This window comes from Macaca nemestrina, chromosome 11 (genome assembly GCF_043159975.1).
Source record: "Macaca nemestrina isolate mMacNem1 chromosome 11, mMacNem.hap1, whole genome shotgun sequence".
NCBI lineage: Eukaryota > Metazoa > Chordata > Mammalia > Primates > Cercopithecidae > Macaca > Macaca nemestrina.
The window spans coordinates 70,902,740-70,928,431 of record NC_092135.1 but is presented as its reverse complement, the minus strand read 5'-3'; the positions used below and the strand labels follow the sequence as shown (position 1 = coordinate 70,928,431).

At 42.6% G+C, this 25,692-nt stretch overlaps 1 protein-coding gene across 7 annotated transcripts in view; it reads right to left on the bottom strand.

Annotated features, from left to right (window-relative positions):
- Positions 1 to 25,692, bottom strand: part of LOC105483229 (Rap guanine nucleotide exchange factor 4) — a 309,166-nt gene that overhangs the window by 14,266 nt on the left and 269,208 nt on the right. For all 7 annotated transcript variants that reach the window (XM_011743960.2, XM_011743961.2, XM_011743962.2 and 4 more), the window contains 12 exons: positions 23,310 to 23,460; positions 21,493 to 21,581; positions 20,725 to 20,755; positions 20,425 to 20,503; positions 19,124 to 19,270; positions 17,198 to 17,295; positions 11,708 to 11,833; positions 11,145 to 11,323; positions 8,174 to 8,264; positions 4,453 to 4,503; positions 2,216 to 2,303; positions 1,734 to 1,798 (listed from right to left, as the gene is read on the bottom strand). In XM_011743960.2, coding sequence (XP_011742262.1) covers positions 1,734 to 1,798; positions 2,216 to 2,303; positions 4,453 to 4,503; positions 8,174 to 8,264; positions 11,145 to 11,323; positions 11,708 to 11,833; positions 17,198 to 17,295; positions 19,124 to 19,270; positions 20,425 to 20,503; positions 20,725 to 20,755; positions 21,493 to 21,581; positions 23,310 to 23,460 — 1,195 coding nt within the window. The remainder of the gene's footprint in view (positions 1 to 1,733; positions 1,799 to 2,215; positions 2,304 to 4,452; positions 4,504 to 8,173; positions 8,265 to 11,144; positions 11,324 to 11,707; positions 11,834 to 17,197; positions 17,296 to 19,123; positions 19,271 to 20,424; positions 20,504 to 20,724; positions 20,756 to 21,492; positions 21,582 to 23,309; positions 23,461 to 25,692) is intronic.

The window sequence follows — 25,692 nt, the reverse complement described above, 5'->3', positions numbered from 1 at the left end:
CTCTGTGCACGTGTATATTTTATAGTTAAATAGTTGGCTTAGCCATTCCTCAGTTTGCATTTCTGCATAAGTAATCCAGAAGTTTCTTTACCCATTTGCCAAGTCTTCCATTTCTGGAAAACAGACTTTCTTTCTGGTAAGTCAGAGGAATTGTTTAATTATCCATACTAATAAGTAAGCAAAGAATGGTGTTTACTTTGATCAAACAATTATTACATTGACACAGGAATAAGATGTTCATACCCTGCCTTTGGTGTGAGGGGTGGGAAGGAAGACTGCTGAGGAAATATTTGCTGTCTAGTGTAAAGCGTCTTTGAGGAGTGTGCACTCATGTGTTATTTCATAAGAAGCTTAAGACACAGTGCCCAGCAATAGCTGCATTTGGCCAGACTGAGCTTTGCAATAAGTGCATTCCCCAGGCTGAATGCTGCAGATCCTTGCAGGATGACTGCAGGGTGTTTCAGATTCTCCTGGAGTCACACGTGCCAGCTTGATTTCAAGAAACAACTAGAATAACAGTTATCTGATAAGAAGTCTATAGCACTTTATGGCTTACATAATCCAGAGCTAGATGGGCCAGGCATGATTCCCATTTTCTGTTGGGGACACTGACTCACAGAGAAGTTAAGGGACAGCTATAAAGTGATGGAACTGTGTACTGAACCTCATGTCTCCCAGACTCCAGGTCCTTGGTTTTCCCACAGCGCCACATTCGCACTGCAGTTCATGACCGGGCAAATGCTCACCCAGAGAGCGATAAAGTACTCCAACACTCCAGCCACCAGGTTGCAGCCAAAGGATTCAGAAGACAATGATCATTCCATTAGCATGCACTATGCAGTTAAAGAAAGGTTTTGGCATGATCTGCTTTATTGCTTCACAGAAGATAAGAAAATAAACTGCAAAGTAACTTAAGCCAGGTAACCCTGCTTTCCCTCGCTCCCCCCGACCCCGTTAGGAATAAGGACTAGGAGGAGGGTGCCTAGAAAATACTGAATATGTGCCAGTTCCACATCTGTTGTAAAAAAAATTTTCTAGGCCAGGCGCAGTGGCTGATGCCTGTAATCCCAGCACTTAGGGAGGCTGAGGCAGGAAGAGTGCTTGAGCCCAGGAGTTTGAGGCTATAGTGAGCTATGATCACAACACTGCACTTTAGCCAGGGTGACAATGAGAGACCCTGTCTCCAACAATAAATAAATATATAAAAGTATTAAAAATAAGATTAAAAAATTTTTTTTTATTATAAAGATTATCATGTTCCTTCTCTGAACTTGAGCGAACTTTATTGGGATAAGCAATACACGTTGAGATTAATCCTCCACAATAAAGGCGTAGAGTTGCCTTTTACCTACAGACACTAAAGTCAGGCTTGGCAGATAAACCTTTCAAAGGCATCCTGGGGCAGTCTAGCTCCGCAAACCTTATAGCAAAACAACAACATGGAAGTCACTCAGGAACATTTGTGCATTTCAGCAACAGGCTGCCAAGGAAGAAACACACGGCATAAAAGCCAGCTGCTGCTGTGAACTACAACGCAAATACTATTCAGTTTCACAAAAGAGAACTGACAGAATAGAACAGGTAGCCAATTTGAACCAAATATTTCAAAACTCCTTTATGTGTAACTACCTTTTTAACAGGGCAGCATATATGGAAATTATTTCCTTTATTAGAACAAATGCAAATTTTATTTTAAAAACACATTGTGGTTAAGGTTATAATACCGCACATACCATTTTTTCAAAGTTTACTAGATTGTCAATGAACGTCTTGTTCCCCTCATGAGTAAATGTCATATCTGTAAAGAAATAAAAGCCACATTCTAATCACTAATGGAAATATGTCATACTAAGAAAGCACAATAGCACCATTAGATTATGCTGGCAGATTTGCATAACACTACAGCTGAAAAAAGCTGACAATAGTTCCTTTAATGCTAGGTGTTTAACTTTCTAAATCACTTCACCTGAGATTAGTAAAATTTTTAAACTAATCTTCTGTTTCACTAACAAGTTTTCCAAATCGTGGATCCCTGCTCCTCCAGTCATCTTTCCAACCCTTTCCGAAAAGTCAGGGCTAAGAGGAGATGACAAAGACGGCAGAAGGCTGGGATCGATCATTTTTCCCTAAGTAATCAATCTTATCAAGGTATTGTTCATTTCCCTCCCCCAAATACTCATCACCTGCTATGGCCTGCGCATCTTATTAGGATTACCTTTAATGAGCAAAGGCATGAAGGGGATGAGAGGAGGTTCCAGCTTAGCTACCGTCAGCCTGTAGGCCCTGTGGTTCCTTGAAGGGTCCTTAGGAGAGAAAAAGAGATGATGATAATGACTGGTGACACATACACCACCCTTCGTTACCTCCTATTACACCTGCCTTGTCACCCCACAGTCAGGTACAGCTGACCTTTGAACAACACAGGTTTGAACTGTGTGGGTCACTTATTCATGGCTTTTCTTCTGCCTCTGCCATCCCTGACACTGTAAGACCAACAACCCCTTCTCCTCCTCAGCCTACTCAACAAGAAGAGGACAAGGATGAAGACCATTATGATGATCCACTTTCCTTTAATGAACAGTCAGTACATTTTCTCTTCCTTATGATTGTCGTATCATTTTTTCTCTAACTTACTTTATTGTAAGAATATAGTACATAATAATACATATAACATACAAAGTATGTGTTAATTGACTGTATGTTATCAGTAAGGCCTCTAGTCGACAGTAGGCTATTAGTGGTTAAATTTGAGGAAAGTCGTAAGTTATGATTGGGCCGGGCATGCTGGCTCATGCCTATAATCCCAGCACTTTTGGAGGCCAAGGCAGGAGGATCCCTTCAGCCTAGGAGTTCATAACCAGCTTGGGCAAAATAGTGAGACCCTAAGTGAGACCCCAAGTTTTTTTTTTTTTTGAGACGGAGTCTCACTCTGTCCCCCAGGCAGGAATGCAGTGGTGCAATCTGGGTTCACTGCAACCTCCACCTCCCAGGTTCACACCATTCTCCTGCCTCAGCCTCCCAAGTAGCTGGGACTACAGGTGCCTGCCACCACACCATGGTAATTTTTTTTGTTTTTTTTTAGTAGAGACGGGGTTTCACCATGTTAGCCAGGATGGTCTCGATCTCCTGACCTTGTGACCTGCCCAACTTGGCCTCCCAAAGTGCTAGGATTATAGGCATGAGCCACTGCGCCCGGCCAAGACCTGTATTTTTAAAAAAATAAAAAATAATTTGGGAGGCTACTTGGAAGGCTGAGGTGGGGGGATTGCTTGAGCCCAAGAAGTTGAGGCTGCAATGAGCCATGATCGCACCACTGCACTCCAGCCTTGGTGACAGAGTGAGATCCAGACTCAAAATAATAATAATAATAAAAATTATACTCAATATTTCTACTGCATGGGGGTGGACGAAGTGTCAGTGCCACTAACCTCTGCGTTGTTCAAGGCTCAACTGTATTTCTGAATCAAATCTAGCTACAAAAGAAAGGTAGACTTACACAAATTGGTGTGTGTGTGTGTGTGTGTGTGTGTGTGTGTGTGTGTGTGTGTGTTGAGACGGGGTCTCACTCTGTCACCCAGGCTGGAGTGTAGTGGCCCAATCACTACTCACTGTAGCCCCCACCTCCTGGGTCAAGCGATCTTCCCATCTCTGCTTCCTGAGTAGCTGGGACCACAGGTGCAGGCCACCACATCTGGCTAATTTTTGTATTTTTCATAGAGACGGGGTTTCGTCATGTTGGCCAGGCTGGTCTCGAATTCCTGACCTTAAGTGATCCACCCTTCCTGGCCTCCCAAAGTGCTGGGGTTATAGGTATGAACCACTGGGCCCGGCCTGACTTGTGTTTTAAAATAACTTCATTTATGGCATAAAAAAAAATTTTTTTTCCCTCTCTTGTTTGAAAAGGAGATTCACCTACAGGAGCCAAGGCAAGAGATTTCCTTTGAAAGCAAAATGAAACCTCTACTGCAAGATCCCCCTTTTCCTGAAGGCCCACCTTCTTCCCGGGTGTCTGGGTCACTCACTCTGCCCTGCACGGCTGATCCCTGTCCCGATTTGCCCTCTGAAACCTGTCCATCACTCCCAGCAAGCCCAACTCACTCCTTTTCTGTCTAACACCTCCCAGTCAATGGGGAAAAATAATTTTGGCAAGCCAAGGAAAATGCAGCTTCCCACCCATAGCCAACCTGAGCTGGATGGACAGGACCCTATTACACTGCTTTTCTTAGTTATACAAATTGACCTTATGTGGGACATAAGTCCTCTTTAAGTTAGTTCCTGAGGGTGCCATTCATTAGTCAGACATGCTTGTTTTAGCAGCACTAAAAGGGATCATAAACTTCTTAAAGTCATACAAGGACAGATAAAATTTCCGAAATGAGAACTTCAATTCAGCTAATCAGAAATTGGATTAATGTAGACAGTGAACAGAATAAAGAAGCCACTGTCACTTACCATTAAACTTTCAAACTCCGCATAGAACTTCTTGAACTTGCTTGGCAGTTTCTGTTAATGAAATGAAAATGCCACACGCATATGTCAGATTCAATATCTAGATATGTATCATGGGTCACCATTTCTAGGGGAAATATATTTCTATTGGCTCTTAATCAAACATCTCTGAGACAGGCCAGACTGTAATCTGTCCTGTCATTTGAGAATAATCTTCCAGAACATAGAGAACTTGCCTTTTAAACGTCTTTAACCTAATTGAACCAAAAGTAACTGTGAATGCTTTGGAGTTACTGCTTTTATAATGTTTTCTGAACTGGATGATTTATAAAGAGGACTGCATTCCCCAGACTATAAGAGGTCTGAATATACCTCCCCCCACACTTTTTAAAACTCTCTGATTCCCACAATCAGGAATTTAGATTACAGAATATTAGCAATAAAAGAGCTTATGAAACTATCTCTTGCAACCCTCCTCCTCCCTTACAAGGCAAACAACATGAGAATAAGAATTTTTATTCGTTTTGTTTACTGACATTTTTCTCAGTGCCTAAAAAAGTACTGGGTACATAGTACTCCCTAAATATTCATTTGAATAGATTAAGCCTGTGTTTTACAGATGGAAAAAATTAAGTCTCACAGTTTCAATGACTAGCCCAGAGTCACACAGCTGCTTCTCATTAGAGCCTGTAATTCACATCCCCTGCCTCCTTTTCTGCTGTCTCGTCTCTCACATGTGCCATGCTTTTCTACACGAGCATTTATTTCTCCCACATGCCTTCCTATAGTACAAAATTGGACAGTTCTATCAATTTACTGATTTCTCATGTTTTTATTTTGGCAAATGATTCAACACCACTTACTGCACCCATATATCTACACCAATAGATGAATACTGAGTCATCTTGCAATTTATTGGTTCCTACTTTACTTAGTTCCTGAGTTTTCAGTAAAGCCGAACCTTTCACTTCTCTCTTCTGACAAGGCCAAGCCAAGATAGAGCTATGTGATATGTTTCCCGTCCCAGGACTAGGAACTCATCAACCAACCCCTGGGCCTCAGAGACTCCTGGGTCATCTGGGAGGAGGCTTTGAACAGCAAAGCCTACCTTCAACAGTTGATTCACCAATTGGGCCTCTGCAATCCACAGAACGGCTCTTCTTGGCTCTTTCTCTTTCCTATCTCAGTTTGTCATATTTCCATTTAAACATCTGTAAAACTCTGATTTTTGTTTCTAAAAACTAGTCTCCTGTATATCCTCCAAACTCATTTTTCTGGCGTTTCAAGTTATGGTTCAGGAAAACCTGATGTCCTCACTTAGAGGGGACTATTCAGATGGCTGAAAGCTGGGATGGGCATCAGAGGATGCCAGGATCTCACCCCACACAGAGTATCCAGATCTCCAAGTTATGCAAAAACATGGACTTGCTGAATATAGTCCATTTAAAAAATTAAGAGTGGATTATGTTTTTGGCTAGACCTCTGTCATCTGTTCTCTTTCTTTACTTAGCTTTCTTTTAGGTCAAAGACAGTAGGGCACAGGGTAATAAAAAAAAATGTTTCTTTCATTTTCAATACTATTATGTATCCACCCCCCATGCTTCTAGAGCAGAGTTTTCAGTAGGGCCATGCTGCCAATCCAGGAGGTATTTGGTAATGTGTGCAGGCACTTTTTTTTGTTGTCACAGCCAGGGTGGTGCGTGGTAAGAGGTGCTTCCGGCATGTGCTGGGGAGAGGCCAGGGATGCTGCTAATTGTCCTACAACACAGAAGACGTCTCCACGACCAAAAGCTGTCCTGCTCCAGATGTCACCAGGGCTGAGGCTGAGAGACTGTGTGTGCTCTAGGTAATTCTCATTTGCTTCATCTCAGCTTGGTCTTCCTGCTCAGTTTTGAGCCCTTCCCTTTATTGTGTGCTCTGGCTTTCTTTTCTATTTTGTTCCTTGGCTGTTCCACACGTATCCCCTAGTTCCGTGAGGCCAGGCGCCATTTCTCGCACTGCTCGCGTGGTCACTGTGGTACTCAATGGAGTTGCATGGGAGGCTTTTGGGAGGTTTTCTCAGCAAGTGCAGGTATATAAACTAGAATCAAAGGTGCTTAGGAATGAAATCTCCCCTACAGAATTATATAATTATACTTCACCTTAAAAAATAAAGGCTTATAAATGATGAAAGGATAATTTCCTCTTCGCAGCAACATTCAGTGCTGAAAACAGAAGCTCATAGACTCACAGAACTCCTATCCCTAGTGAAGCCGAAGGACTGGCCAGTTAGCTATCTCCTTTTGCTGCTTGCACCCTCTTCAGCAGCCTCCTATTTTTTGCTTTAGACTGGGAAAGGGGGTTCAGAGAGTGTTTCTCGCATGCTCTGTTCTTACTGTCTGGCTGCTGACCTGTGGTACCCACACCTGGCCTCCTTGGACCCTTCGAGGCTTTACGGTTTTTGAAAATGTTCCCAACCAACTCATTTGGACTCTGTGGCAGGGGGATTAGAGGCTGGAAGCTGACTGGGGAAGGCACACTCTTTGCAGGAGGACCCTAGGTCTCCAGCGATCCCAAGAACCTTGGGCTATAAAATGAGGGAGCTGCAGTATGGCTTTGTGCTTAGATCTCTTGGCAGCACGAGCTCCGTCCTTTTACTAGCTGGAAGATGATATAGCTGCGTGGCACGCAGGCCTCACCAATTCCCTCATTCCTATATTCAGGGGATGAGCTGCTGTGTGCTGCATCTGCCTGGAATTTTAAGAGAAACCCAAGACAGAAGGACTTGTGAGGACCTGCTCTACAAACAATGGAAACATTTAGGAGGGACGGGAAAAGAAAATCGTTGCAAGAGGGACATGGGGAAGAAAATAATTTCAGAAAAGCATTCAAAGATGCAAACAGCTGCCTTTAAGCAGCATTGCAAGTTGGGTCTCTAATACATACTCCTTGCCCTCTTTCTGTGTCCCACTTACACACACTTTTTTATTTTTAGCATGAGTCTATTTCTGTATGTATGTTCTATTAGAGATTAGTATTTCTTCAACTATATGCCACGTGTAAGAGGTCAAGCACATTTTGAGTACAAAGCTAATAATAAATGAAGATGTTTTCTAGCTTGAATACCCAACTCTCGACAAACCACTCATTATATTTGCTACAGAAACTCACAACACACCTGCCTCACTTTTGCCCCAAACTGAGTATTAGCCAATTGTTGCTCCTCTCCGCGGAGAGGAGTCTGCCAGGTGGTGAGGAGACACTTAGTACTCAACTGCTGCAAACAGTTGGCTTCCTGGCTCTTCCTTCCAGAAGCAAAATGAGTACTTGGATAAAAATGGATCTTCTGTCCTCTTTCAATGAAAGATAAGATTTATGGCAAAAGCAACAAGCAGACATTTCAGAGAACAATAGAATCTATGAGCAAAACTTATGAAGTCATTCCAAGTAATGTGGGTCCTTCATGTTATACTTAGGAACTGGACTTATTTTTATTTACATTGTGTATATCAAGAAGCAGACATCTCCTCGTCTCCCCCACTCTCCATACACAAAAGGACAATATCTTTTAAAAATTCTCCCTCTGAGGCAACTGGAAAAAGGAGACAGGTCACCTCCCTCCAAGTATCCCACCTTTCCCATTGTTATACTAGTGTGAGTGATATTTCTATTAAAAAGCTCACTGGTGAGCCTGTGTTTTTATTCCTAAGGCAAAAGTCACAGCTGGATCCCAGCTGAAGCTTACCTCCCACGTTAGTGCCAAGCGGCTCACAGCAACGTTACTTAGTCCCATGACGATGGCAAAAAAGGAATTCAGATTTTTATACTCCTTACAGCTGAAACACAAGAGATGTGTGTTTGAGTAAAATGTTACTTCTGAGTGAGATAAAAAAAATTAGAGTTCTGTTTTTCTGATAGTCATTAATATTTGTCAGGACTCATTTACGAGAACAGGCAATGATAGATTTAATGCACTGTAAAAATTCCACTTGGGTGACCAGGTTCTGCTGTTTGATTTCTCACTGTGGTTTTAGAAAGCTGGAAGACGTTGGCCATTGAGGTTTGGGATTTGAGAAGGAATTTAAAGACACCTACCCTAGGGGTTGTTATTATAATCCCAAACTTGCTAAAAGCCTTGTTGGACCTAGAGGGAAATATCTCATGGGGAAAGAAAAAAGGTGAGATGTCCTTGGAGATTTCTAGACCTTCAGCCTGAAGGTGGATACCCTCCTCTGGCAGCTTGAGAGGGCACTAAGGGAGTCTCACGGCTGCAGCCACCATGGCTTCTACCTGCCATGCAAATGCTTCTAGTTTGTTGAAAAATATCAACTTACAAGGTGTGGTCTCTATAGGCTGGGCACTTAATCTCAAGGAATTTTAAAGCTGAGAAGTAACCTAAACAACTGACCAAAAAATAACCTTTTCTGTGTTTTACTGACATCAATGAAGCTGATCATTTTGAATCTGTACTTATGCCATTATTAGCTTTTATGAAGATATGTTTGGGAATGAGACATGTGGAAAAAAACAGAAATTCTTATTAGAATGATGATGTTTAACACAGGTACTTGGTTTAATTTTTTAGAAAAAGGAATCCCAAACTTCTTCATACCAGGTCCCTGAAAAGGGAAAGAATTCATTTTGCAATAAGCATCAATCCTTCACCCTGAATCAATATGGTTACTGAAACTGACTATATCATAATGAAATCCTGTTTGGATTAACATTTTTGAAAAAGATTAAATTGTTGCATTTGCTACCCATTGCAAAGGTAGCAAAGAGTAATTCTTAAATTGTCTGTGTGGAGAGGGAGAACATATTTCAGACAAGCTAGTGTGTATGCTTCCACTGGTGTGCTGGGACAATGGGTCTGAGTTCAGGGGCTGAAGGTTATTTAGAAGACACCTGGGTTAAAGGCAGGTGTACGATGGCATCTATGTGTTTGCCTTTGTCTCATTATGTGATCTTGAAAGAATAAATGCAGGGCTGTAGACCTGCCTTTCTAGTCACTGCCTTGTTATCAGCTAACTTTGGCACCCTATGTAAGTCATGAAATGTCTCTATGTCTCAGTCTCCGCCAATGTAAACAGAGGAATAATAACATCTGCTTCCACCAACTTCACACAGCTCTGGGTAGGCAAAGAGCTTCAACCAAATATGTTGAAGTTCTCTAAAAATATCAAGTAAAACAGATGCTACTGTCACGAGGTTTCAACCTCATTCTTGTAGATCTTGGATTTAAAAAGTCTGCAGTCTTCTTCAGCTGGGCTGTGTAGACAGCTTCTCCTATAGGACAGTAAACTTAGCACAGGGCTTAATAATGGTTAAATAACATAAACTAATGTATACTGAAGGCCAAGTCCACCTACTCGTTCACATAAACAGAAGGGAGGGGGATAAGAAAAACAAAAACTTAAAAAAAAAAAAAAGTCCTGGGTATTCCGAAAGGCTCACCCATGTTGTCTCTGTAAAATAACAGGATCAGGCCCCAAAAGCTTTTCTGGCTTCCCACATTTGTGTGCAGATTGCCTCTCTCTTCTTGTTGCATTGGACACTGCCAGGCTAAGGTGAAGAGAGAGAATGTGCTTCTTCTAACGGGAAAGCACATCTTGTCATAGTTTCCATAATCAGCTCATTCCAAATACGTCAAGGCATTTGTCCCTTGCCATAAGGCTGTTCAGGCTACCAGGGAAAGTGGCTATATTCTGAACCAGAAATTCATAGGCACCATTTCACCAAACCTTTCTTAAAATAGCCAGCTTTGCCATATTAACAGCAGCTTTTGAATCCAAGGGATTTGGTATTCTATTGAACCCTCAAGTTGTTGGCAAATAATTTCAGGCATCTGGCAAACTGATATCTATAAAATGTCAAGCAGCCTTTACTTCTTTGTTTAGCCCAGGAAATCAAACTCCATGTTTGATTTTGGGTCAAGAAAATTGTCTAGCTGGGGTCACTTGTGCTCTCAGCCTTCCTGTGTGCTAGAGCTCCTGCATTTAGAAAGGAAAGAAGTCTCACAGCCATAGGCCACATTTAGCATTTTATTTTTAGCACTGTGGTGATACCAAAAACATGGAAGTAAACAGGAGGTTGTCAGGCATATCTAAATAGCAGGAGAAGATTAAATTCATGTCAGGGAGAACTCTAACTGGCCCCTGCAGTAAAAAAATTGTTTCCCATGAAGTGCTGTTTAATAGAATATTTATAAGATGTAAGCTTCTTTTTCTGATGTTTACAGTGATGATTTTCATGTACCAGGTTAGCTTGCATGCATTTTACCGATTTAATTCTGGCTGGGCTGGATGTGCTGCTGTTCATGCATGCTGCACTGCCCTCTACTGATGAGAATGTGTCATGCTGGACACTGACTTCAAGATCCTTTTCAACTGAACTTTCGAAGTTTAAGGGAACTTTGTTTACGGAAGGAATCTTTAAACTAAAGGAGGCAAAACCGTCTGAGAAGAAAGCAAAGAGTAAAGAGAGGTCACAACTTCGACTCCAGCATCAGTGCTGTAAGAAGTTAATTCATCTATTGATGTTAAATGCTACAAAATCTAGAAGAGATCCATTACAAGAGTTCGGTTATTCCTAAGACCCTGTGTTTGGCCCTCTAGCAATTCCTAGATCCTGCTTTTCTTTTTAAGGTGTAGTCTAAGAAGACAAAATGAAAACACAGCTCAACATTTTTTTTCTCTTTCCAAGCTAAATATACTTACTGGGCTGCTATCTTAATAAATTTTTTTAATAGCTGAACACGCTTGCTTAGCTGAGAACAAAGGCAGATCTCAGTGACGACCCAAAACTGAATTTCATTAAATCTCCTCAGGAACAAATCCAAGTTTGCTGTGGTCTTTTTAAAATTATGCCTTCCAAATGTGTGATAGATTAGCTCCAGCTAGAAAAGAAAGGAAAACAATTTCGCTTATTTGTTTTTAAATCAAAACACCAGCTAGGTTTCTCTATTTGTCAAGACAGTGTTTTACTGGTCAGCAAATGTGAATTCAATCAGATTTGAAAGGCTTCCATGAGGCTTGTTAAATATATAAATATAAACTAGGTTTTACTGGCTTAATATACACAGGAAGACATAGCATACTGTAAAGATTTTTCTTTAATACTCAAAGGCTTTATAGCAGGCTTTATTTATAAACTCAGTATGCAAAAGAATTGTCATGTGGTTTCCATATTGTAGCACATATTAGCACTTACAAACTAAGCAATGCCAGCAGCCTTTATCCTTGCTATCTGAGCTCCTAACACATCTGATCCTGCATCTTACCTCATGCACGCAGTTGAAGAGTTCCCAATCATAAATTGTCATCTGGTATGCTAAATCTTTGGAGCTCATCAGTTCAAAAGTTCCCACTGTTCCAACAGTTGGGCCTTCCTGTTCTGGTAAGGGAGTCTATGAATAATAATGCAAAAATATATCAGAAACTCAACACAGACAAGTATTTAGCACTGAAAGCTTTTAGGAGTTTCTGAGGGGAAAGGATTCTGGAGATGGATGCTTTCAGGAATATCTGGAAACTCTGATGAGAGATGCCTCTGCTCGCAACGCTAGTTGCTTCAGTGTCATCTGTATAGTCACCAATCATCATTATCATCAATTCCACTGACCGAAAAATGTGAACCGCGGCAAATAAGATTCAGTGAAGAGTGACCTGCGGAGGTTCTCTTCTCTTCCACTCGGGCCTGGGAGGTCCCTGGAAACTCTTCTTTTCCCTGGTAAAAATGGAAGAAGTCCTGGGAGACTTTTTTCTCCTATTTCCCACTGAAGCTGCTGTAAAGCAGGTAATGGCATGGCAGTTGGGGACGTTCATCCACAGTGCTACTTCCGACTGCCGGTGGCCATGGTAACACTGCTGCCTCTCCATCTCTTGGGATACACTGCCTGGGGTCATGAGGGGATGGAAAGCTCTGTGAACTGAGGTTACATATGACATCCGATTCCTCTACTCTTGGGCAGATGTTGAGCTGAGGATGTTATTCGCATGGTCATGGTGTTTGGGGCTAGACATTAGAAAACCAAACTCTGCTACTTTCTGGAAGACCCCTCACTAAAAGTTTCCATCTGACTTGCTTATCTCAGTTTTATTTTATGAGAAATGATCTAAAGTGTTTTTACTTAGGAAGATGAATGAGACGCATATATGGGAAGTGCATGTATAATGCAATAGATTTATATCTAAATAGGCAACATATACATTACAAAGTTCCAAAAGTCACAAAAGTGCCTGGCACAGTGGCTCACGCCCGTAATCCCAGCACTTTGGGAGGCCAAGGTAGGTGGATCACGTGAGGTCAGTAGTTCAAGACCAGCCTGGCCAACATGGTGAAACCCTGTCTCTACTAAAAATACAAAAATTAGCTGGGCGTGGTGGCATGTACCTGTAGTGCCAGTTACTCGAGAGGCTGAGGTAGAAGAATTGCTTAAACCGAGGAGGTGAGGCTGCAGTGAGCCGAGATCGTGCTACTGCACTCCAGTTTGGACTACAGAGTAAGACTCCATCTCCAAAAAATAAAAAATAAATAAAATAAAATAAAAAATAAAAACAAAATGATGCTAACTATATTTAGATACTATCCATGTCAGAAGTCCTAATATTATACAAGATCCATCATCATTTTCATCATCACTGTACTCTACAAATGCCCACTGCATTCTGGGCACTAGAGAAATTACATGTTCTGCGGGTAGATGGTTCTTGCATTTGGAAGTTTACAGTCTAGGAGAGGACCAACCAAGCTTACAGTTGAAGGGAATCAACCCTGTCTGGCCCATACAGCTCTCCACACAGACAGCATCTGCTGCTGGTCCTTATCTGCATGTATAAAGAGACAGAAGCAACAACACAGGTGACACCCAGGTACAGAGATAAACAGGAGGAGAACATGAATGGATTTTTTGGAAGTTATTGGATATTTGGAATGAATGTGTAGTCTGAACAGGATCTTGAAGAAGCTGGGCTTTAAAAGATGAAGGAGACAAGCGCGGGCAGGTCAGAATAGCAAGGTTTTCCCTGAGCATCCAGGATGGTCCCTTGGGGTGAAAGGATGGCGACAAGGGCATGAAGGTGGGGAAGCTGTCATGAAACTTGCTTGGCAGGAGCAGAGAGCACAGGGAGTCCCCATGGACAGCGTGAACAGTTAGTAGCACGTCTTCATGTACCAGGTTAGGACGTTGTGTTTTGTAATAGACTAGATAATAGACCAGGTGAGTGTCAGCTATAGAGAGCAAGTGACTGTGAATATAAACCCTACTCTAACTGCATAGACTTGGATTGATTCCCTAATCTCTTGAGTGTCTGTTTCCAGCTCTGGTAAACGGGTCATGATACCTATCCCTAGGCTTGTTAAGAGAACTGGATAGGAATGATTTCAGTGAATCACGTAAATACAGTGCCTGGCACAAAGGAGGTCCTCTCCCCCAAATCAGTTCACTGTCTAGAAGTGCTGCAGCAATACAAATACACAGAAAAGTGTGATCAGTACAATACCTGGATGTAGGAGCTAAATACTGTTGCTCCCAATTTACTCTATGCAGGGGACAGGGGACAGGGAAGAAAAGTGATTCCAAAGTTTTAAATCTTAGGGAACAAACCAAAGCTGATGGGCAAGAAGCATATGGAAGCAAATGAGGAGACTGATTTCAACCAGGGTAGGTCCCAGGTAAAAAAGGCTGGGGAAGCTTATACATTTTAGGAGTTAGGACTGCCTCTCAGAGGATCAAACTGGCCCTGCATGTTCTTCCTTCCCTCCTGCAGCTGCTGTGAACACAGCGCCTCTGCTGCTCTGTGGAGCGGCCCCTCCTACGTTATTCCTGCTGTTCGCTCTCTCCTCAGGATTGGAGATTCCCAGTCCACCTCGCTCCTTCTTCTCCTTGAGGCTTTATAACTTTACATAAGGTGGATACGTTTACCTAACAACACAGGGAAGAATCTAATATTAAGAAATATGCAAAGTTCTTTTAGTCGTGGATGCTGGTCTATCACTCCTGCATCCCTTTTGAGAGCAACAGAAAGCTCTGTTGAGCCTCAACTTTTCTTTCAGTGGGCAGGGCTCACCAAGTCTCCCTCCCGGCAAAGGGCAGGTTGACCCCTTCCTTGAGCCAAGGAAGAGGCAATCTGAGCAGCAAAAGGTGCTTCTCTCTTAGAAGTGGGGAATGTAAATGCTCACCCTGGACCCCAGGGAAGTGTCTCCTTGGGCCATTTTCTTGTACACAGCTCTGTGGAAATGTCCTACAGATAAGGCACAGCAGAGCTTATGTGGGGCCTGCATTGCCCAGACAGATCTGAAAGCTGCCTACATACAGACACAGAACTCCCATGCATTTTCTCCCCACGGTTTTTGAGCCATGATTTTTTTGCTAAGGCTGGAGAGGGGTAATTGGGAGAACAGCATTGTTATCCTCCCATTTTCCAGATGAGGAAACTAAGACATAAAAGGGATGTGCAGATTGTCAGTGACAAGGAGATGGCTAAGGTGAGCCACCCAGAGCATCTTCCTTTCCTCGTGCTCCCACACCCTCTGTGTCTAGCTCTGCTGTGGCACTTGTTACGCTGCATCCTCACTGATCACATGCTGGGGTCCCTCACTACACTGTTTGTTCACTGAGGTCCAAGGACCATGATGGATTTGTCTTCAAGACCATTTCAGAGCCAGAACCATCTACAACACCTGCGATGATGTGGCAGGTACTAAGTAAAAGTCTCAGGAACCAGTGAATGGATAAAAGTAGAATCACATTACAGTACAATGGAGTTTTATAGGAATTTGCTCTGTACTGACATTTATACTTAAATAAAATGTGAAGAGAGTAAAGTTTCAGAATCTGAACCCTTAACCACGAGGCTGACTTGCCAGCACTCTACTAATTCTATTGTAGACCACGCAATGTAAGACTAAGATCGAACACTAAGACTTGGTCCATTCCAGGCTGCTTGTGTTAGTCTCATCTCTCTGGCTTGGGCGTAACTGCGGTAAAGATAGAGGCTCTGGGTTTAGTGTCTCACAGAAGCCAGCACAGCCCCAGGTGCAGAGCAGACCCTGCAGAGGCATGTGTGGGTGGATCAGAGAGTGTGGCCAACATTCTCTACCGCAGGGTCATCCTCTGTGCGACTCCTCTTCAATGGGCTGTCCTGAAAGGGAATCTTTAGAAAGCCAGAGAAGGAGCTCCCTGTCCACAGTTATGTGAGGCAGGTAAGGTTTGGCCACTCACAGCACAATGAATGGCAGAGCGCTGATAGGGAAGAAGTTCATGCCCAGGGTACTCAATGCAGAGAACATTTCTTCCAACGAAAGAGGCCGTAAAACAGAGGACAAGCAAGGACTAAGAACTTGGAAGGCTGCAGGACTGTGTGCCAACAAACAGAGGTTTAGAAAGTTAGTATCAGACACCACAGGGAGCTGAAGACAGTCCACACTCCCTGTCTCTCCATGTCATCTGGCACTGCGGCCAAGAACCCGCTGGCAAGAGAGTCCCCAGCACCCGTGCAGTAACAGGTCACATAGCACCTTTGAAGGGGCTGCAGCGGGTCTGGCTTTTTAGGGCTTTGCTTTCCAGGAGAGGGCAGCACGACTCATTTATGACACTTTTTTTTTTTTTCAATCCCTCAGTATTGAGAAATATTTATTTAGAAAGCTATGAGTGTAGATGACTGGAAAAAATATACGGAAAAGGCTGGGGGCAGACTCAGATCTTATAAGGCTGGTGGTTGAGGAAAGGTGAGTGTGCTTATGGGCTGTGATGGATGAGGGATTAGCAGGAAAACTAATGCCACATTTGCTAAGTTCCTCTCCAGGTGAATTCAAAATATGGTAAAAATCCACCTATCCTCACTGGAGTGTACAAAATGGTACTCTTTAAAACAAAAAATCAGGATTATGATGAGCCCGAAACAACCTCTAAAAAGTCCAAGGAAGAGAATCTTGATACCTGTAAGAGCTGATCTGATTAATCTTGAAACCTACTCATGCATCCCTTTTGTAAACTCTCTCTCTAAAATTGGATGTGGTTTACCTCTAGCTCTTGTCTTGTGCCTTCCTTAAAGGAGAAACCCCGTGTATCCAAAGACTGAAGAAACCAGTTTCTCTACCCTCTGAATTGGCCCTCTAGGCTTTCTAAGATATGTTACTAGCTACTCACCTCCATACCAAATTTTGGTAGGATAAATAGAAATGGACAATACCACCTGCTTAAAAGAGAGCAGGCTACTCCGTTATTAGTATGGGCCTATTAGTCCTTTCTTCACAGAAAGATCTGTCTGTATGCTGGGTAACAAGCGTTTCTGGAGACTTAGGGAAGGGTCTGGCCTCTGGCATTTTCTGCATAAGGTAGAGAAAGTGCTTTCAGGGAACAGCATTTCTCTTAGACCAGATGGTGGCTTTGCCATAATGCAAAGGAGCCTGATAAATAGTGATATCTTGCTTTAGAAAAATTATTTCCATCCTGGTATAAGTATTCAGATTCTTAACATTAGTATTTAAACTGGGGACATACCAATGAGGCAAATTACAACAAAGAGTTCTGAAAGCTGAATTATGCCCTAATAGTGGTGCTACTTGGCTAATTTCCACAAAAGAAAATCAAAAGCCCTGAGCATCTCAGATGAACACCTGAGGTTTACCTAATATAGACTGCAGAAAAAGAAAAAGCTAAGTACCATTCAAGATTTTTTAGCCACTGGGTTCAGTGTGACTGCAAAATTAGGCTCCAGACAAGTTTTTCTGATTGCAATGCTGCTCTGAGCAGGCCATCCACACCTACCAGTGAATCGAATTGCTCTCGCGGGCAAGCAAACAGGCGTCCATTAATGGTGAGCGTCGTAAATACTGAAACATCATTAGGTTTGAGCACCACCTTTTCTGTGAACATAAAAAGCATGAGATTGCCTATTAAATACATCTGAGATTTGCTCACTGCCCTAATCACACCAACAAATTGCCAGCTTGGTGAATTACTGGGACACGCAGAGCGACTGCATAAAATAGAGTACTGAAGGGATCCACGGAATAAAAAAGACAGCATTCATGCAGCCCTGTGCCACTCACGATGCCATCAGAAATGGCCACAAAACAGGAATAGAGATGCCAGAGGGTGAATTCACCCAGTTTTGTGCTGCAACCATAATTACTGAGTATGTAAAACCTGCACTTGCTATTTATCTCACAAGTTATGTTTCTAGATGGTAATCACACCCAGGACTTTGGACATATAAAGATCACTTTTTAAAAACTTTGGAGGTTTCTGAGACCTCACATGATTTTAGATGCAAAATTGACTATTGTTTTTTCACTTATTCCCTAATTTGGAGGGCAAAAGCATTAACTAGATTAAGCCTCCTCCCACATTAAAAAATTAGTTCTTCAGATGAGAACATGTCAAAAAATTAAAAAATTTAAAAAATTAGTTCATTTAATAAATATTTATTTTGTATTTGCTGCATGCCAGAAACTGCTCCAGGCACTGGGGAGACAGAAGGGAACAATACAGAAAAAAAAAAAAAAATCCCACTCCAAAAAGCGTTACATCACAGTGGGAGACGCCAACAATAAAGAAAAGAAATAGATTAGAAAGTGAGAAGACAAGGAGAAATAAGTCTCGCAGGAGTGGGGGCTGGGAAGCATGTGTAAGGGGAGGAAGTTAACAGTTTAGAAAGGGAATGAAGCAAACGAAGCAGGGAGCTTCAGTGAGACACTGACATTTGGGTAAAGACCTAAAGAAAGTGAGGGTGGGACCTGGGATATCTATGGGAAGGTGACAAGGGGTCAGTGAGGGCAGATGTCCTGGGCCCTGTGCAACTGGAGCTGAAATGGAAGGGAGATCTTAAAATCCAACATGCATTTAAAAATCCTCCATCAATGGAATCATTCACCTTAAAACATGACGGAAATGGCTCACCTGTTCCTGAAGGATTCCCCCAGATGGCTGTCAAATCATGACTGGAGGAATGAACCTCACTGCTGCTTCCTCTAGTCTCTCACTACAATATGTGGTCATTCCTAAAACGCTTGCCAGCATGAACTGTAATTGTTTTAACTCACCATCTACCTCCTCCCTGGCCTGGGAACGACTTGGGGACGTGAGCTGTGTCTAACTCATTCTTTCCTTCACAGCCACACTGTGGCCAGTACATATGCAATGAATGAATAAATGACATTTCAGAAATGCACCATGTAATCAAGGACAGTGAAAGGAACTGTAATCCCATGGGGGAAAAATATTCCTCATTTCATTTGAGCCAGGCTCCTAGCCTCTCTACTGAGTAAGGAGAAAAACCATCATCAGTTTCAAAGAACTAGCTTCTGACCACTTCCAACTTTGGACTTCTAGAAACCCATGGCCTTGAGCTTGTCCAGCTAGATTTCCTCTTAGGGTCCATATTTCTCAGGGCTCCAAGGCCTAAAACTTTTTTGAATAGAGTTTAAACTGAAAGAACTCCAGGCCAGCATCTACACAAGAGTCCTCAGTTCCAGTCACTTTTCTGGTTTAGAGTGGGTACCTACAAGATAGGGCACATTAGAAACCCAGCCTGCCTCTACCCATACTGTTTCTGTTATTAGTGGAAGCATACATAAGCACCAGTTCATCCTCCGGGTGAGCCTCACATGACCACACTAACTTCTTACATAGTTTCTGCTTGGATGGAAAGTCCCGTTTTGCAGAGCCCAAAATGCGAATTAAGGCTGTTACCTCCTCCAGAACTCATCTTGACTATGATCAGGCCCTCCCCAGAGCCCAGCTTGTCGGCAACGGCGCTGATGACTTCCTTCACCGAGGCGGCCACTGGCACCCGAATGGTTGTGTAGGTGTGGTCCATGCAATAGACCTTAAACAGAACTATGCAAAGGCAGTAACAAGGTAGTAAATCAGTCTTAAGAGTTTTCAATAAAACTGTAGTTATGAAAAATGTTTAGGCATCCTCTCCAATTTGCATCATTTTGCCATTTTTATTACCATATTTATTCATACTCATTTACCCCATGCCTGCCCCTTCTAAACTGCTTACCTTAGCATTGGTCTAAGAATAGGTGCACATATGGTTGCCAAGTCCAATTAAAAGAACAAGAGATATTGGTGAAACCCCACAAATAGGTCATGGGAAAAAATGCAGAGTGTCTTCAGGCTGATGTTCAGGGTCTGAAGTACTACACTGTAGGCAATTTACAGATCACTGCTACCCTGTGTGGTGGTGGGGAGCCACCATTCACACCTCTGCACACAGGAGGGCTTCCGCCTGGGCCATCAGCACGTGCTGATACTCCTGCTCACTTGCTTCAGTGGCTTGTGTGCTTTGGGGCCAGGCCACGTAAGCTTGGATGCTATTTAGCTCAGCAGACTTAGATCAGCAGATGTGGATATGGCACCCCGAGTCTCAGCTCTGAACACAAAAATCCTGGGAGCAATTCCCATTATTGTATTGTAATTCCTGGGTTTAGAGGCAGTCCTAAATGACGAGATTCATTTATAGCTTTAAATGAAATTTTTATCATTATTATTGTGACTATTTTTGGTTGTGATTCTTTGGAGAATCTTAAACAACCAAACAAAAGCCAGCATCTTGATCTTCCTGATGTAAAGCCTCCATGCTCAGGGCTGTGCTCAGGGCCAGAGCATTGTCCCTGGGCAGGATGCTGGTGATCCACTGTCTCCTAGGCACCCACTAGGCGCCGGCTACCTTCCCACCAGCTTTTCCCAGGGGTGGGCAATCCTGACAACCAGACCCTGAGATCATCTTCATTTCCTCCCAGGAAAGGGGTTAAGCAGGGAGAGGCTGAATCAGGGAAGGGTAGACAGGCACCTCGGCTCCAGGCACAAGAAGAGTTTAAGGACAAAAATCATCAGGCCACCAAAAGGCACCTCCAAGCAAACCATCTGGAGGGCAACAGGGCACCTCCAAAAGAAGTTATTCTGTGGGTCCAAGGTGATGCTTACCATTATCCTGACTCTAAATAATCTATACAACTATGAGTTAGTTGAAAGAGGGTTCTCACCTTCATCAGAGCCACGGATAGGCTGGCGCTTCTGGGCTCTCTCATCACCTGTATTGAACTGTTGCAAAAGAACCTTGTGCTGTAAAAACAACCACAGCAAGTGCCATAAGGGAGAGTGACCAATGCACACTAGCAACTCAGAAGAGACACATCTGAGAAGCAAGCAGAGTCAAGAAATTAAGACAATATATTTTGTGTCTACAAAAAAGAAATCACTTTTATGTATACTGCAATATAATATTTCTGGGGAATTGTAATTCTACAGGGCACAGACAGAGAGTTCAAGTTCATGCCATTTACCTTCTTTTGTGGTGCCTTTGCATCTTCTGAGCTACGAGAAGTAGAGAAAGCACATTATTTAATACCATTGCTACTATTAAATTGCCTTATTTGCATATAACTAATCTTATGTTAGAAAATGAAATCACAATCACAGAATCCTTTCAGGAGGCAATATGAACTTCCTCATTTTAATAGTAATAGATCAAAGCAGAAGGGTAGACAGCAAAGATATCAGCTCTTGTCGGAGGCAGATTCCTGGCAGAACCGATGTTCAAAGCCAGGATTTCTAGCTTTCAAAGTCTTATCTAGCAGCACACTCACTCTCTGATACTGCATTTAATCTATAGCTCAAGTAATAGCACGTGAAGACCTTGTGGTTCATTGAGAGGACACAAATATTCACCATCAACAGCTTTGGCAGCAGACAGTGAATTTTCCATATAAGTAATTGCCCTCAAACTTTCTTTAAATGCCGCTGGCCACGTTATTGCCAGATTCACTGCCTTGATCCTAAGGGACCCACATTTATTGAGTTGGACTCCACACAGGAGGATCTTTTCTTTCCCAGGCTTTCTTTTGGCAGCCTTCTAGCACAGAATGAACAGAATCTCAGTCCTTCTGTTCCTCTGGCCTTACTGCACCACCTATGCCCTTGGTCCAGTCTGCTTAAATCAAATCAAGCAGGGCATGGCTATGGAAAGACCAGCTTTAACTTTTCCTGTGGGCAAAGGATGTTTTGGGACTTACTTGATGAAAGCACACCCCCAAAGCCAAGCCCCTCCTTACATTTGCTTGACAATCTTCTCCAACTCCGGCAGTTGCTCCTTGAGGGCAGCAATCATCCGGGCATCATCTGATACAGATACATAAAACTCCTGTAATTGGCAAAAGTCACAGGCTTTTAACAAGAACTGCAAAAGGCACATGATTCTGTCAAGAGCAATAAAGGTGTGTCCCTATGTCATCTGCTTCACCAGCATCTCCAGACCATGGCTTCATGGACTGGAGGAAGAACAAAGAAGAAAATGTTACACCATGTCTAAGTTCAAAATTGGCCATGAGAAAAAGTCTTGGAAATAGATAGTGGCAATCAATGACTGCACGGGCATCAGAAATGAAATGAACGCCACTGAACTATACCCTTAAAAATGGTTACAATGGGAAAATTTATATTAGATATCTATTTTACAACAATAAAACTTCAATTCAAAATAAATTGCAGGTGAATTATTTGTATGATATTTATATGAAAGCCAGTGTTTTGAAATGGGTCATTTTGGAGTCCACAAAAGAGCACTTTTTTTACTTCTTTTTTTTTCAGGGGAACTTCAGTGTTCATTCTCACATTATTTTGGCATGTATTGTTTATTTGCTAGGTGCTACTCATTCGTGGTTATGGTTGGTGGTAAGATGCTGCATGGTCTTCAGCACTGTAGCGAATTTATGCTGAGTTTGTGCCACCAACTCAGGACTCTCTGCTGCCCTTCTGGGAGCTGTCCTGACCCTGCAGCTGCAGGTGTGCCTGCTCTGCTTAGGAGCAGAACTCTGCTCTGCAGCAGAAGGTGAGAACCATGGTAGTGCCAGCTTCACCACCACTTTAGTTCATCTGCAAAATGGTCCTGTACTCAATGAGTAGAGGCCATGAGTCAATGTATGACCCCAAGCTACCGCCATTCCTCACATTTTCAAAATACTTCATTCCTCAGCTTGGAGGGATGCTCACGGTCCATTTTCCCTCCCTGCCTTGCCCCTCTGGCTGTGAAATGATATGAATAGAAAGGAGAGAGGGTGTATGTTTCTTTTGGATAATTTATAATTTTAGAACACACAGATTGAAAAAGTTTGAAACGGAAGTAACATTGCCTTTTGCCTGCACAGAAGTAAGGTCTTCATCCAAATTTTGGAGGGGAGAGTGACTAACTGGGCTTAAATGTCAGGATCAGTGCTGTAATTTGGGGCTAGAGTTACGGGAAGGAATGGGGAAGTGCAGCTTACAGCAGTGTTCATGAACCGCTTTCACAGCCTACCATTTCTGCTTCTGGCAATTCCTAAATAAACGATCTGCTCCACTCCACTCAAAAATATCTACCATTTGATCTAGTAGTCCCACTTCTAGGAAGGTAATCAAGGACAGACTCACTTGCACAAGACTTTTTAACGTACTACTATTCTAGGAAGGTGAAAACTGGAAATGATGTGAACACCCAACAATAAGGGAACACATAAATGTATTTGTGACACGGCTACTCAATGGTCATCAGAAATTTTTTTGATTATTTCAGGCGATGTAAAGAAATTTGTATTATAAGGACTGTACTGACAGAAAAATTCTTATATGAAATTAAATGGAAAAAGCAGCCTGCAGAATAATGGGTGCTACGTGACTACAAGATAAAACATACAAAGAAAAAGAGATTAGATGAAAATACATGAAAATGCTACCCATTATGGAGTCAGACTGTAGTTCCTTTCTGATGAATGAATGTGTTCACAAAGTCTTGCATTTGCAATGACAGTCTCTCCAGGGAAGCTGCTGAGCCCACAGGTAGGTCCCTGTATTGTAGGACAATGGTGTATTCTTGGAAGGGATGACCCCCGCCTACCTCCAGAAAGGCCATAGACACATCATCCTCTTGTAGGAGGTCTCCATACATGGCAGCCCACTGTAGAACCAGGCGGATGACTCGCCTCTTATTGTTGAGGGCATAATCCATTTTCTCCTGTTCTGTACCTTGTGAAGGCTGTGCGTGGTAAGTGCCGAGGAGTCAAGGAAGAAATTGAGCCATTTCACACTCATTTCACATGCTTCTTTCAAAGGTAAAGAGTGACAGATCCCAGCTTCAGAAAGCCAGGCTTTTAGACAGATAGAATTCCTCCCCTAGGCCCTCATGAAAAACCTCACAGAAAGTGTCTATGCCAAATGCATGCAATTCCTTGTTAATTCCTGCTGACTCTGGCCTGATAGTTGCCCAAGGGATTCGACTTTCACAGACTCCTCCTGGATTTGGTGTGGACAAGGATTCTTGTGTCTAGCTCTAGCTATCATTCTCTGCCAGGATCTGCCTTGCCCTTTGCCGCTCTGGATGGTAATGTTTCCTGCCGTTGCTTCTCTCTGGGTGCGTTTCCACCTGTTGTTGGTTTCCAAAATTCTGCCCGAATCTCTGTAATCCCCTCCCTTCCAAGTGGGCATCTAGTCCTGCTGGGACCATGGCTGATACAAAGAGTGCATGGGTGGGCAAGCGAGGCTGAAGGTAGATAAACCCACCTAGAGGTAGGAAGAGGAAAGGCTCCTGCTGTACCAATTCTCTGGTGAGGGCCTCAGACACACTTTTTACACCATACCTTCTTCTCTTGTGTAGAACCACGACTTACCTTATTGGCTCTTTGCACATTTACGGCTACCATCTTAATTGCAAGCACCTTGAGGCTTGGGTTGATGGTCATTTGTCCTGTATTCTACACCATTCCTAGCATACTGACTTTCACCCAGAAACTATTTATTCATTAATGCAACAAGTACTGATTGAGGGTCTCCTATGTGCCAAGAGTAAAGGTCCCTGGTCCATTCTTGTATGTACTACACAAGGACAACATCATAGGTAATCAAGAAATATTTTAGGTTAGACATACCATTCCTTTTTCAATGATTTATAGTTCATATTATAGATAATTAGTTCATAAAATAACTTACTCTTCACAATTTACAATATAACTTGCACACAAAGTACTTCAGTTCAACTCTTATAGCCTTGTGAGGAAAGTGTCACTCTGTTTCTACAAGTGAACAAACTGAAACTAAAGAAGCATAAATGGCCAGGATTACATAGTGAGAGTGCAGAGGTTTCGAATGTAAGACTCCTGATGTCTAGTGTTCTTCCCATTACCCAACACCCCCATTCCTCACAGCGAGCTACAAGACTGGCCCTGTCTTAGCTTCCTACCCTGCCTTGAAAGACGTTGTAGAAAACCGGCTTATGGCAGTGCTGTGCTTGAGAGCTAAACCAGTAAAGGGCCTTTTCTAAAAGGACTATAAATAATCATGATCAAGGTAAATGACAGAACCTTAAAGCAAAGGTTTACTGCATGTAAATGGGTTGCAAAATGGCTTTCATAAATTGAGCACAAGATTCATAAAAAAGAAAATTGCTCAACCCGTATTGCTACAATTCTCTCTCAGCTTACAATAAAGAAAGGAAGAAAGATCACTTTATGTGAAAATTATTTCTTTTCTGATTAACTCTTTGGTCTCTTGCTTGCATGCATTTATAACTGAGTTTTTCTTTCCAAAGAGTTGCAATGCTGGACATTATATTTTATGACCGTTTTTTAATGGCATGTAGGAGCATAGTCAGACACATGGTAGGTACCAAATAAGAAAGTCTTGACTGATTGAAAAATATGTACTGGTTCACCCAAGAGTGGGAGGATATGGGTTCAAGTCCTCTAGCTGCCAACACTTACCTATGCGATCTTGTGTAAGTCACTTAGCCGCTGCATACTTCCATTTACTCACCCATGAAATGAGGAGGTGAGAAGAAATCATTTCCAAATTCCCTGTCAGCTACCACATTTAATAACGCTAAGGCAAGGTGGACCAAAGCAGAATCAGGTAGGTACCACAAACTAACATAATGAAAACACAATGCTGCCTTGCCATTGTGCTGTCTTTGGTTTAGTTTTATGGTAACTTGTGTTTGTGTAGAAACTTGGATGACATCAGGCTTTGGCAAGTGCTATCTTTTTCATTTCCATGGCATAGGAGCCAAACGGAGACAGTAAGAATGGCCAAGGTGCGGAGTAGGGGTGTGGACTGAGGAAGGCCAACCCCTATAAATGTAAGAGTTGGTGGAGATTCTGAATTCTGAGTACAGTATGTGTCAAAGCTCTCACTAGGCTGGGCTCACTCCCTAGACTGCTGTCCCAAATAGCCTGATGCCACTATGGACCATGTATGTTCCTCACCAGGCGCCTGAGGCTAAGCTTCTT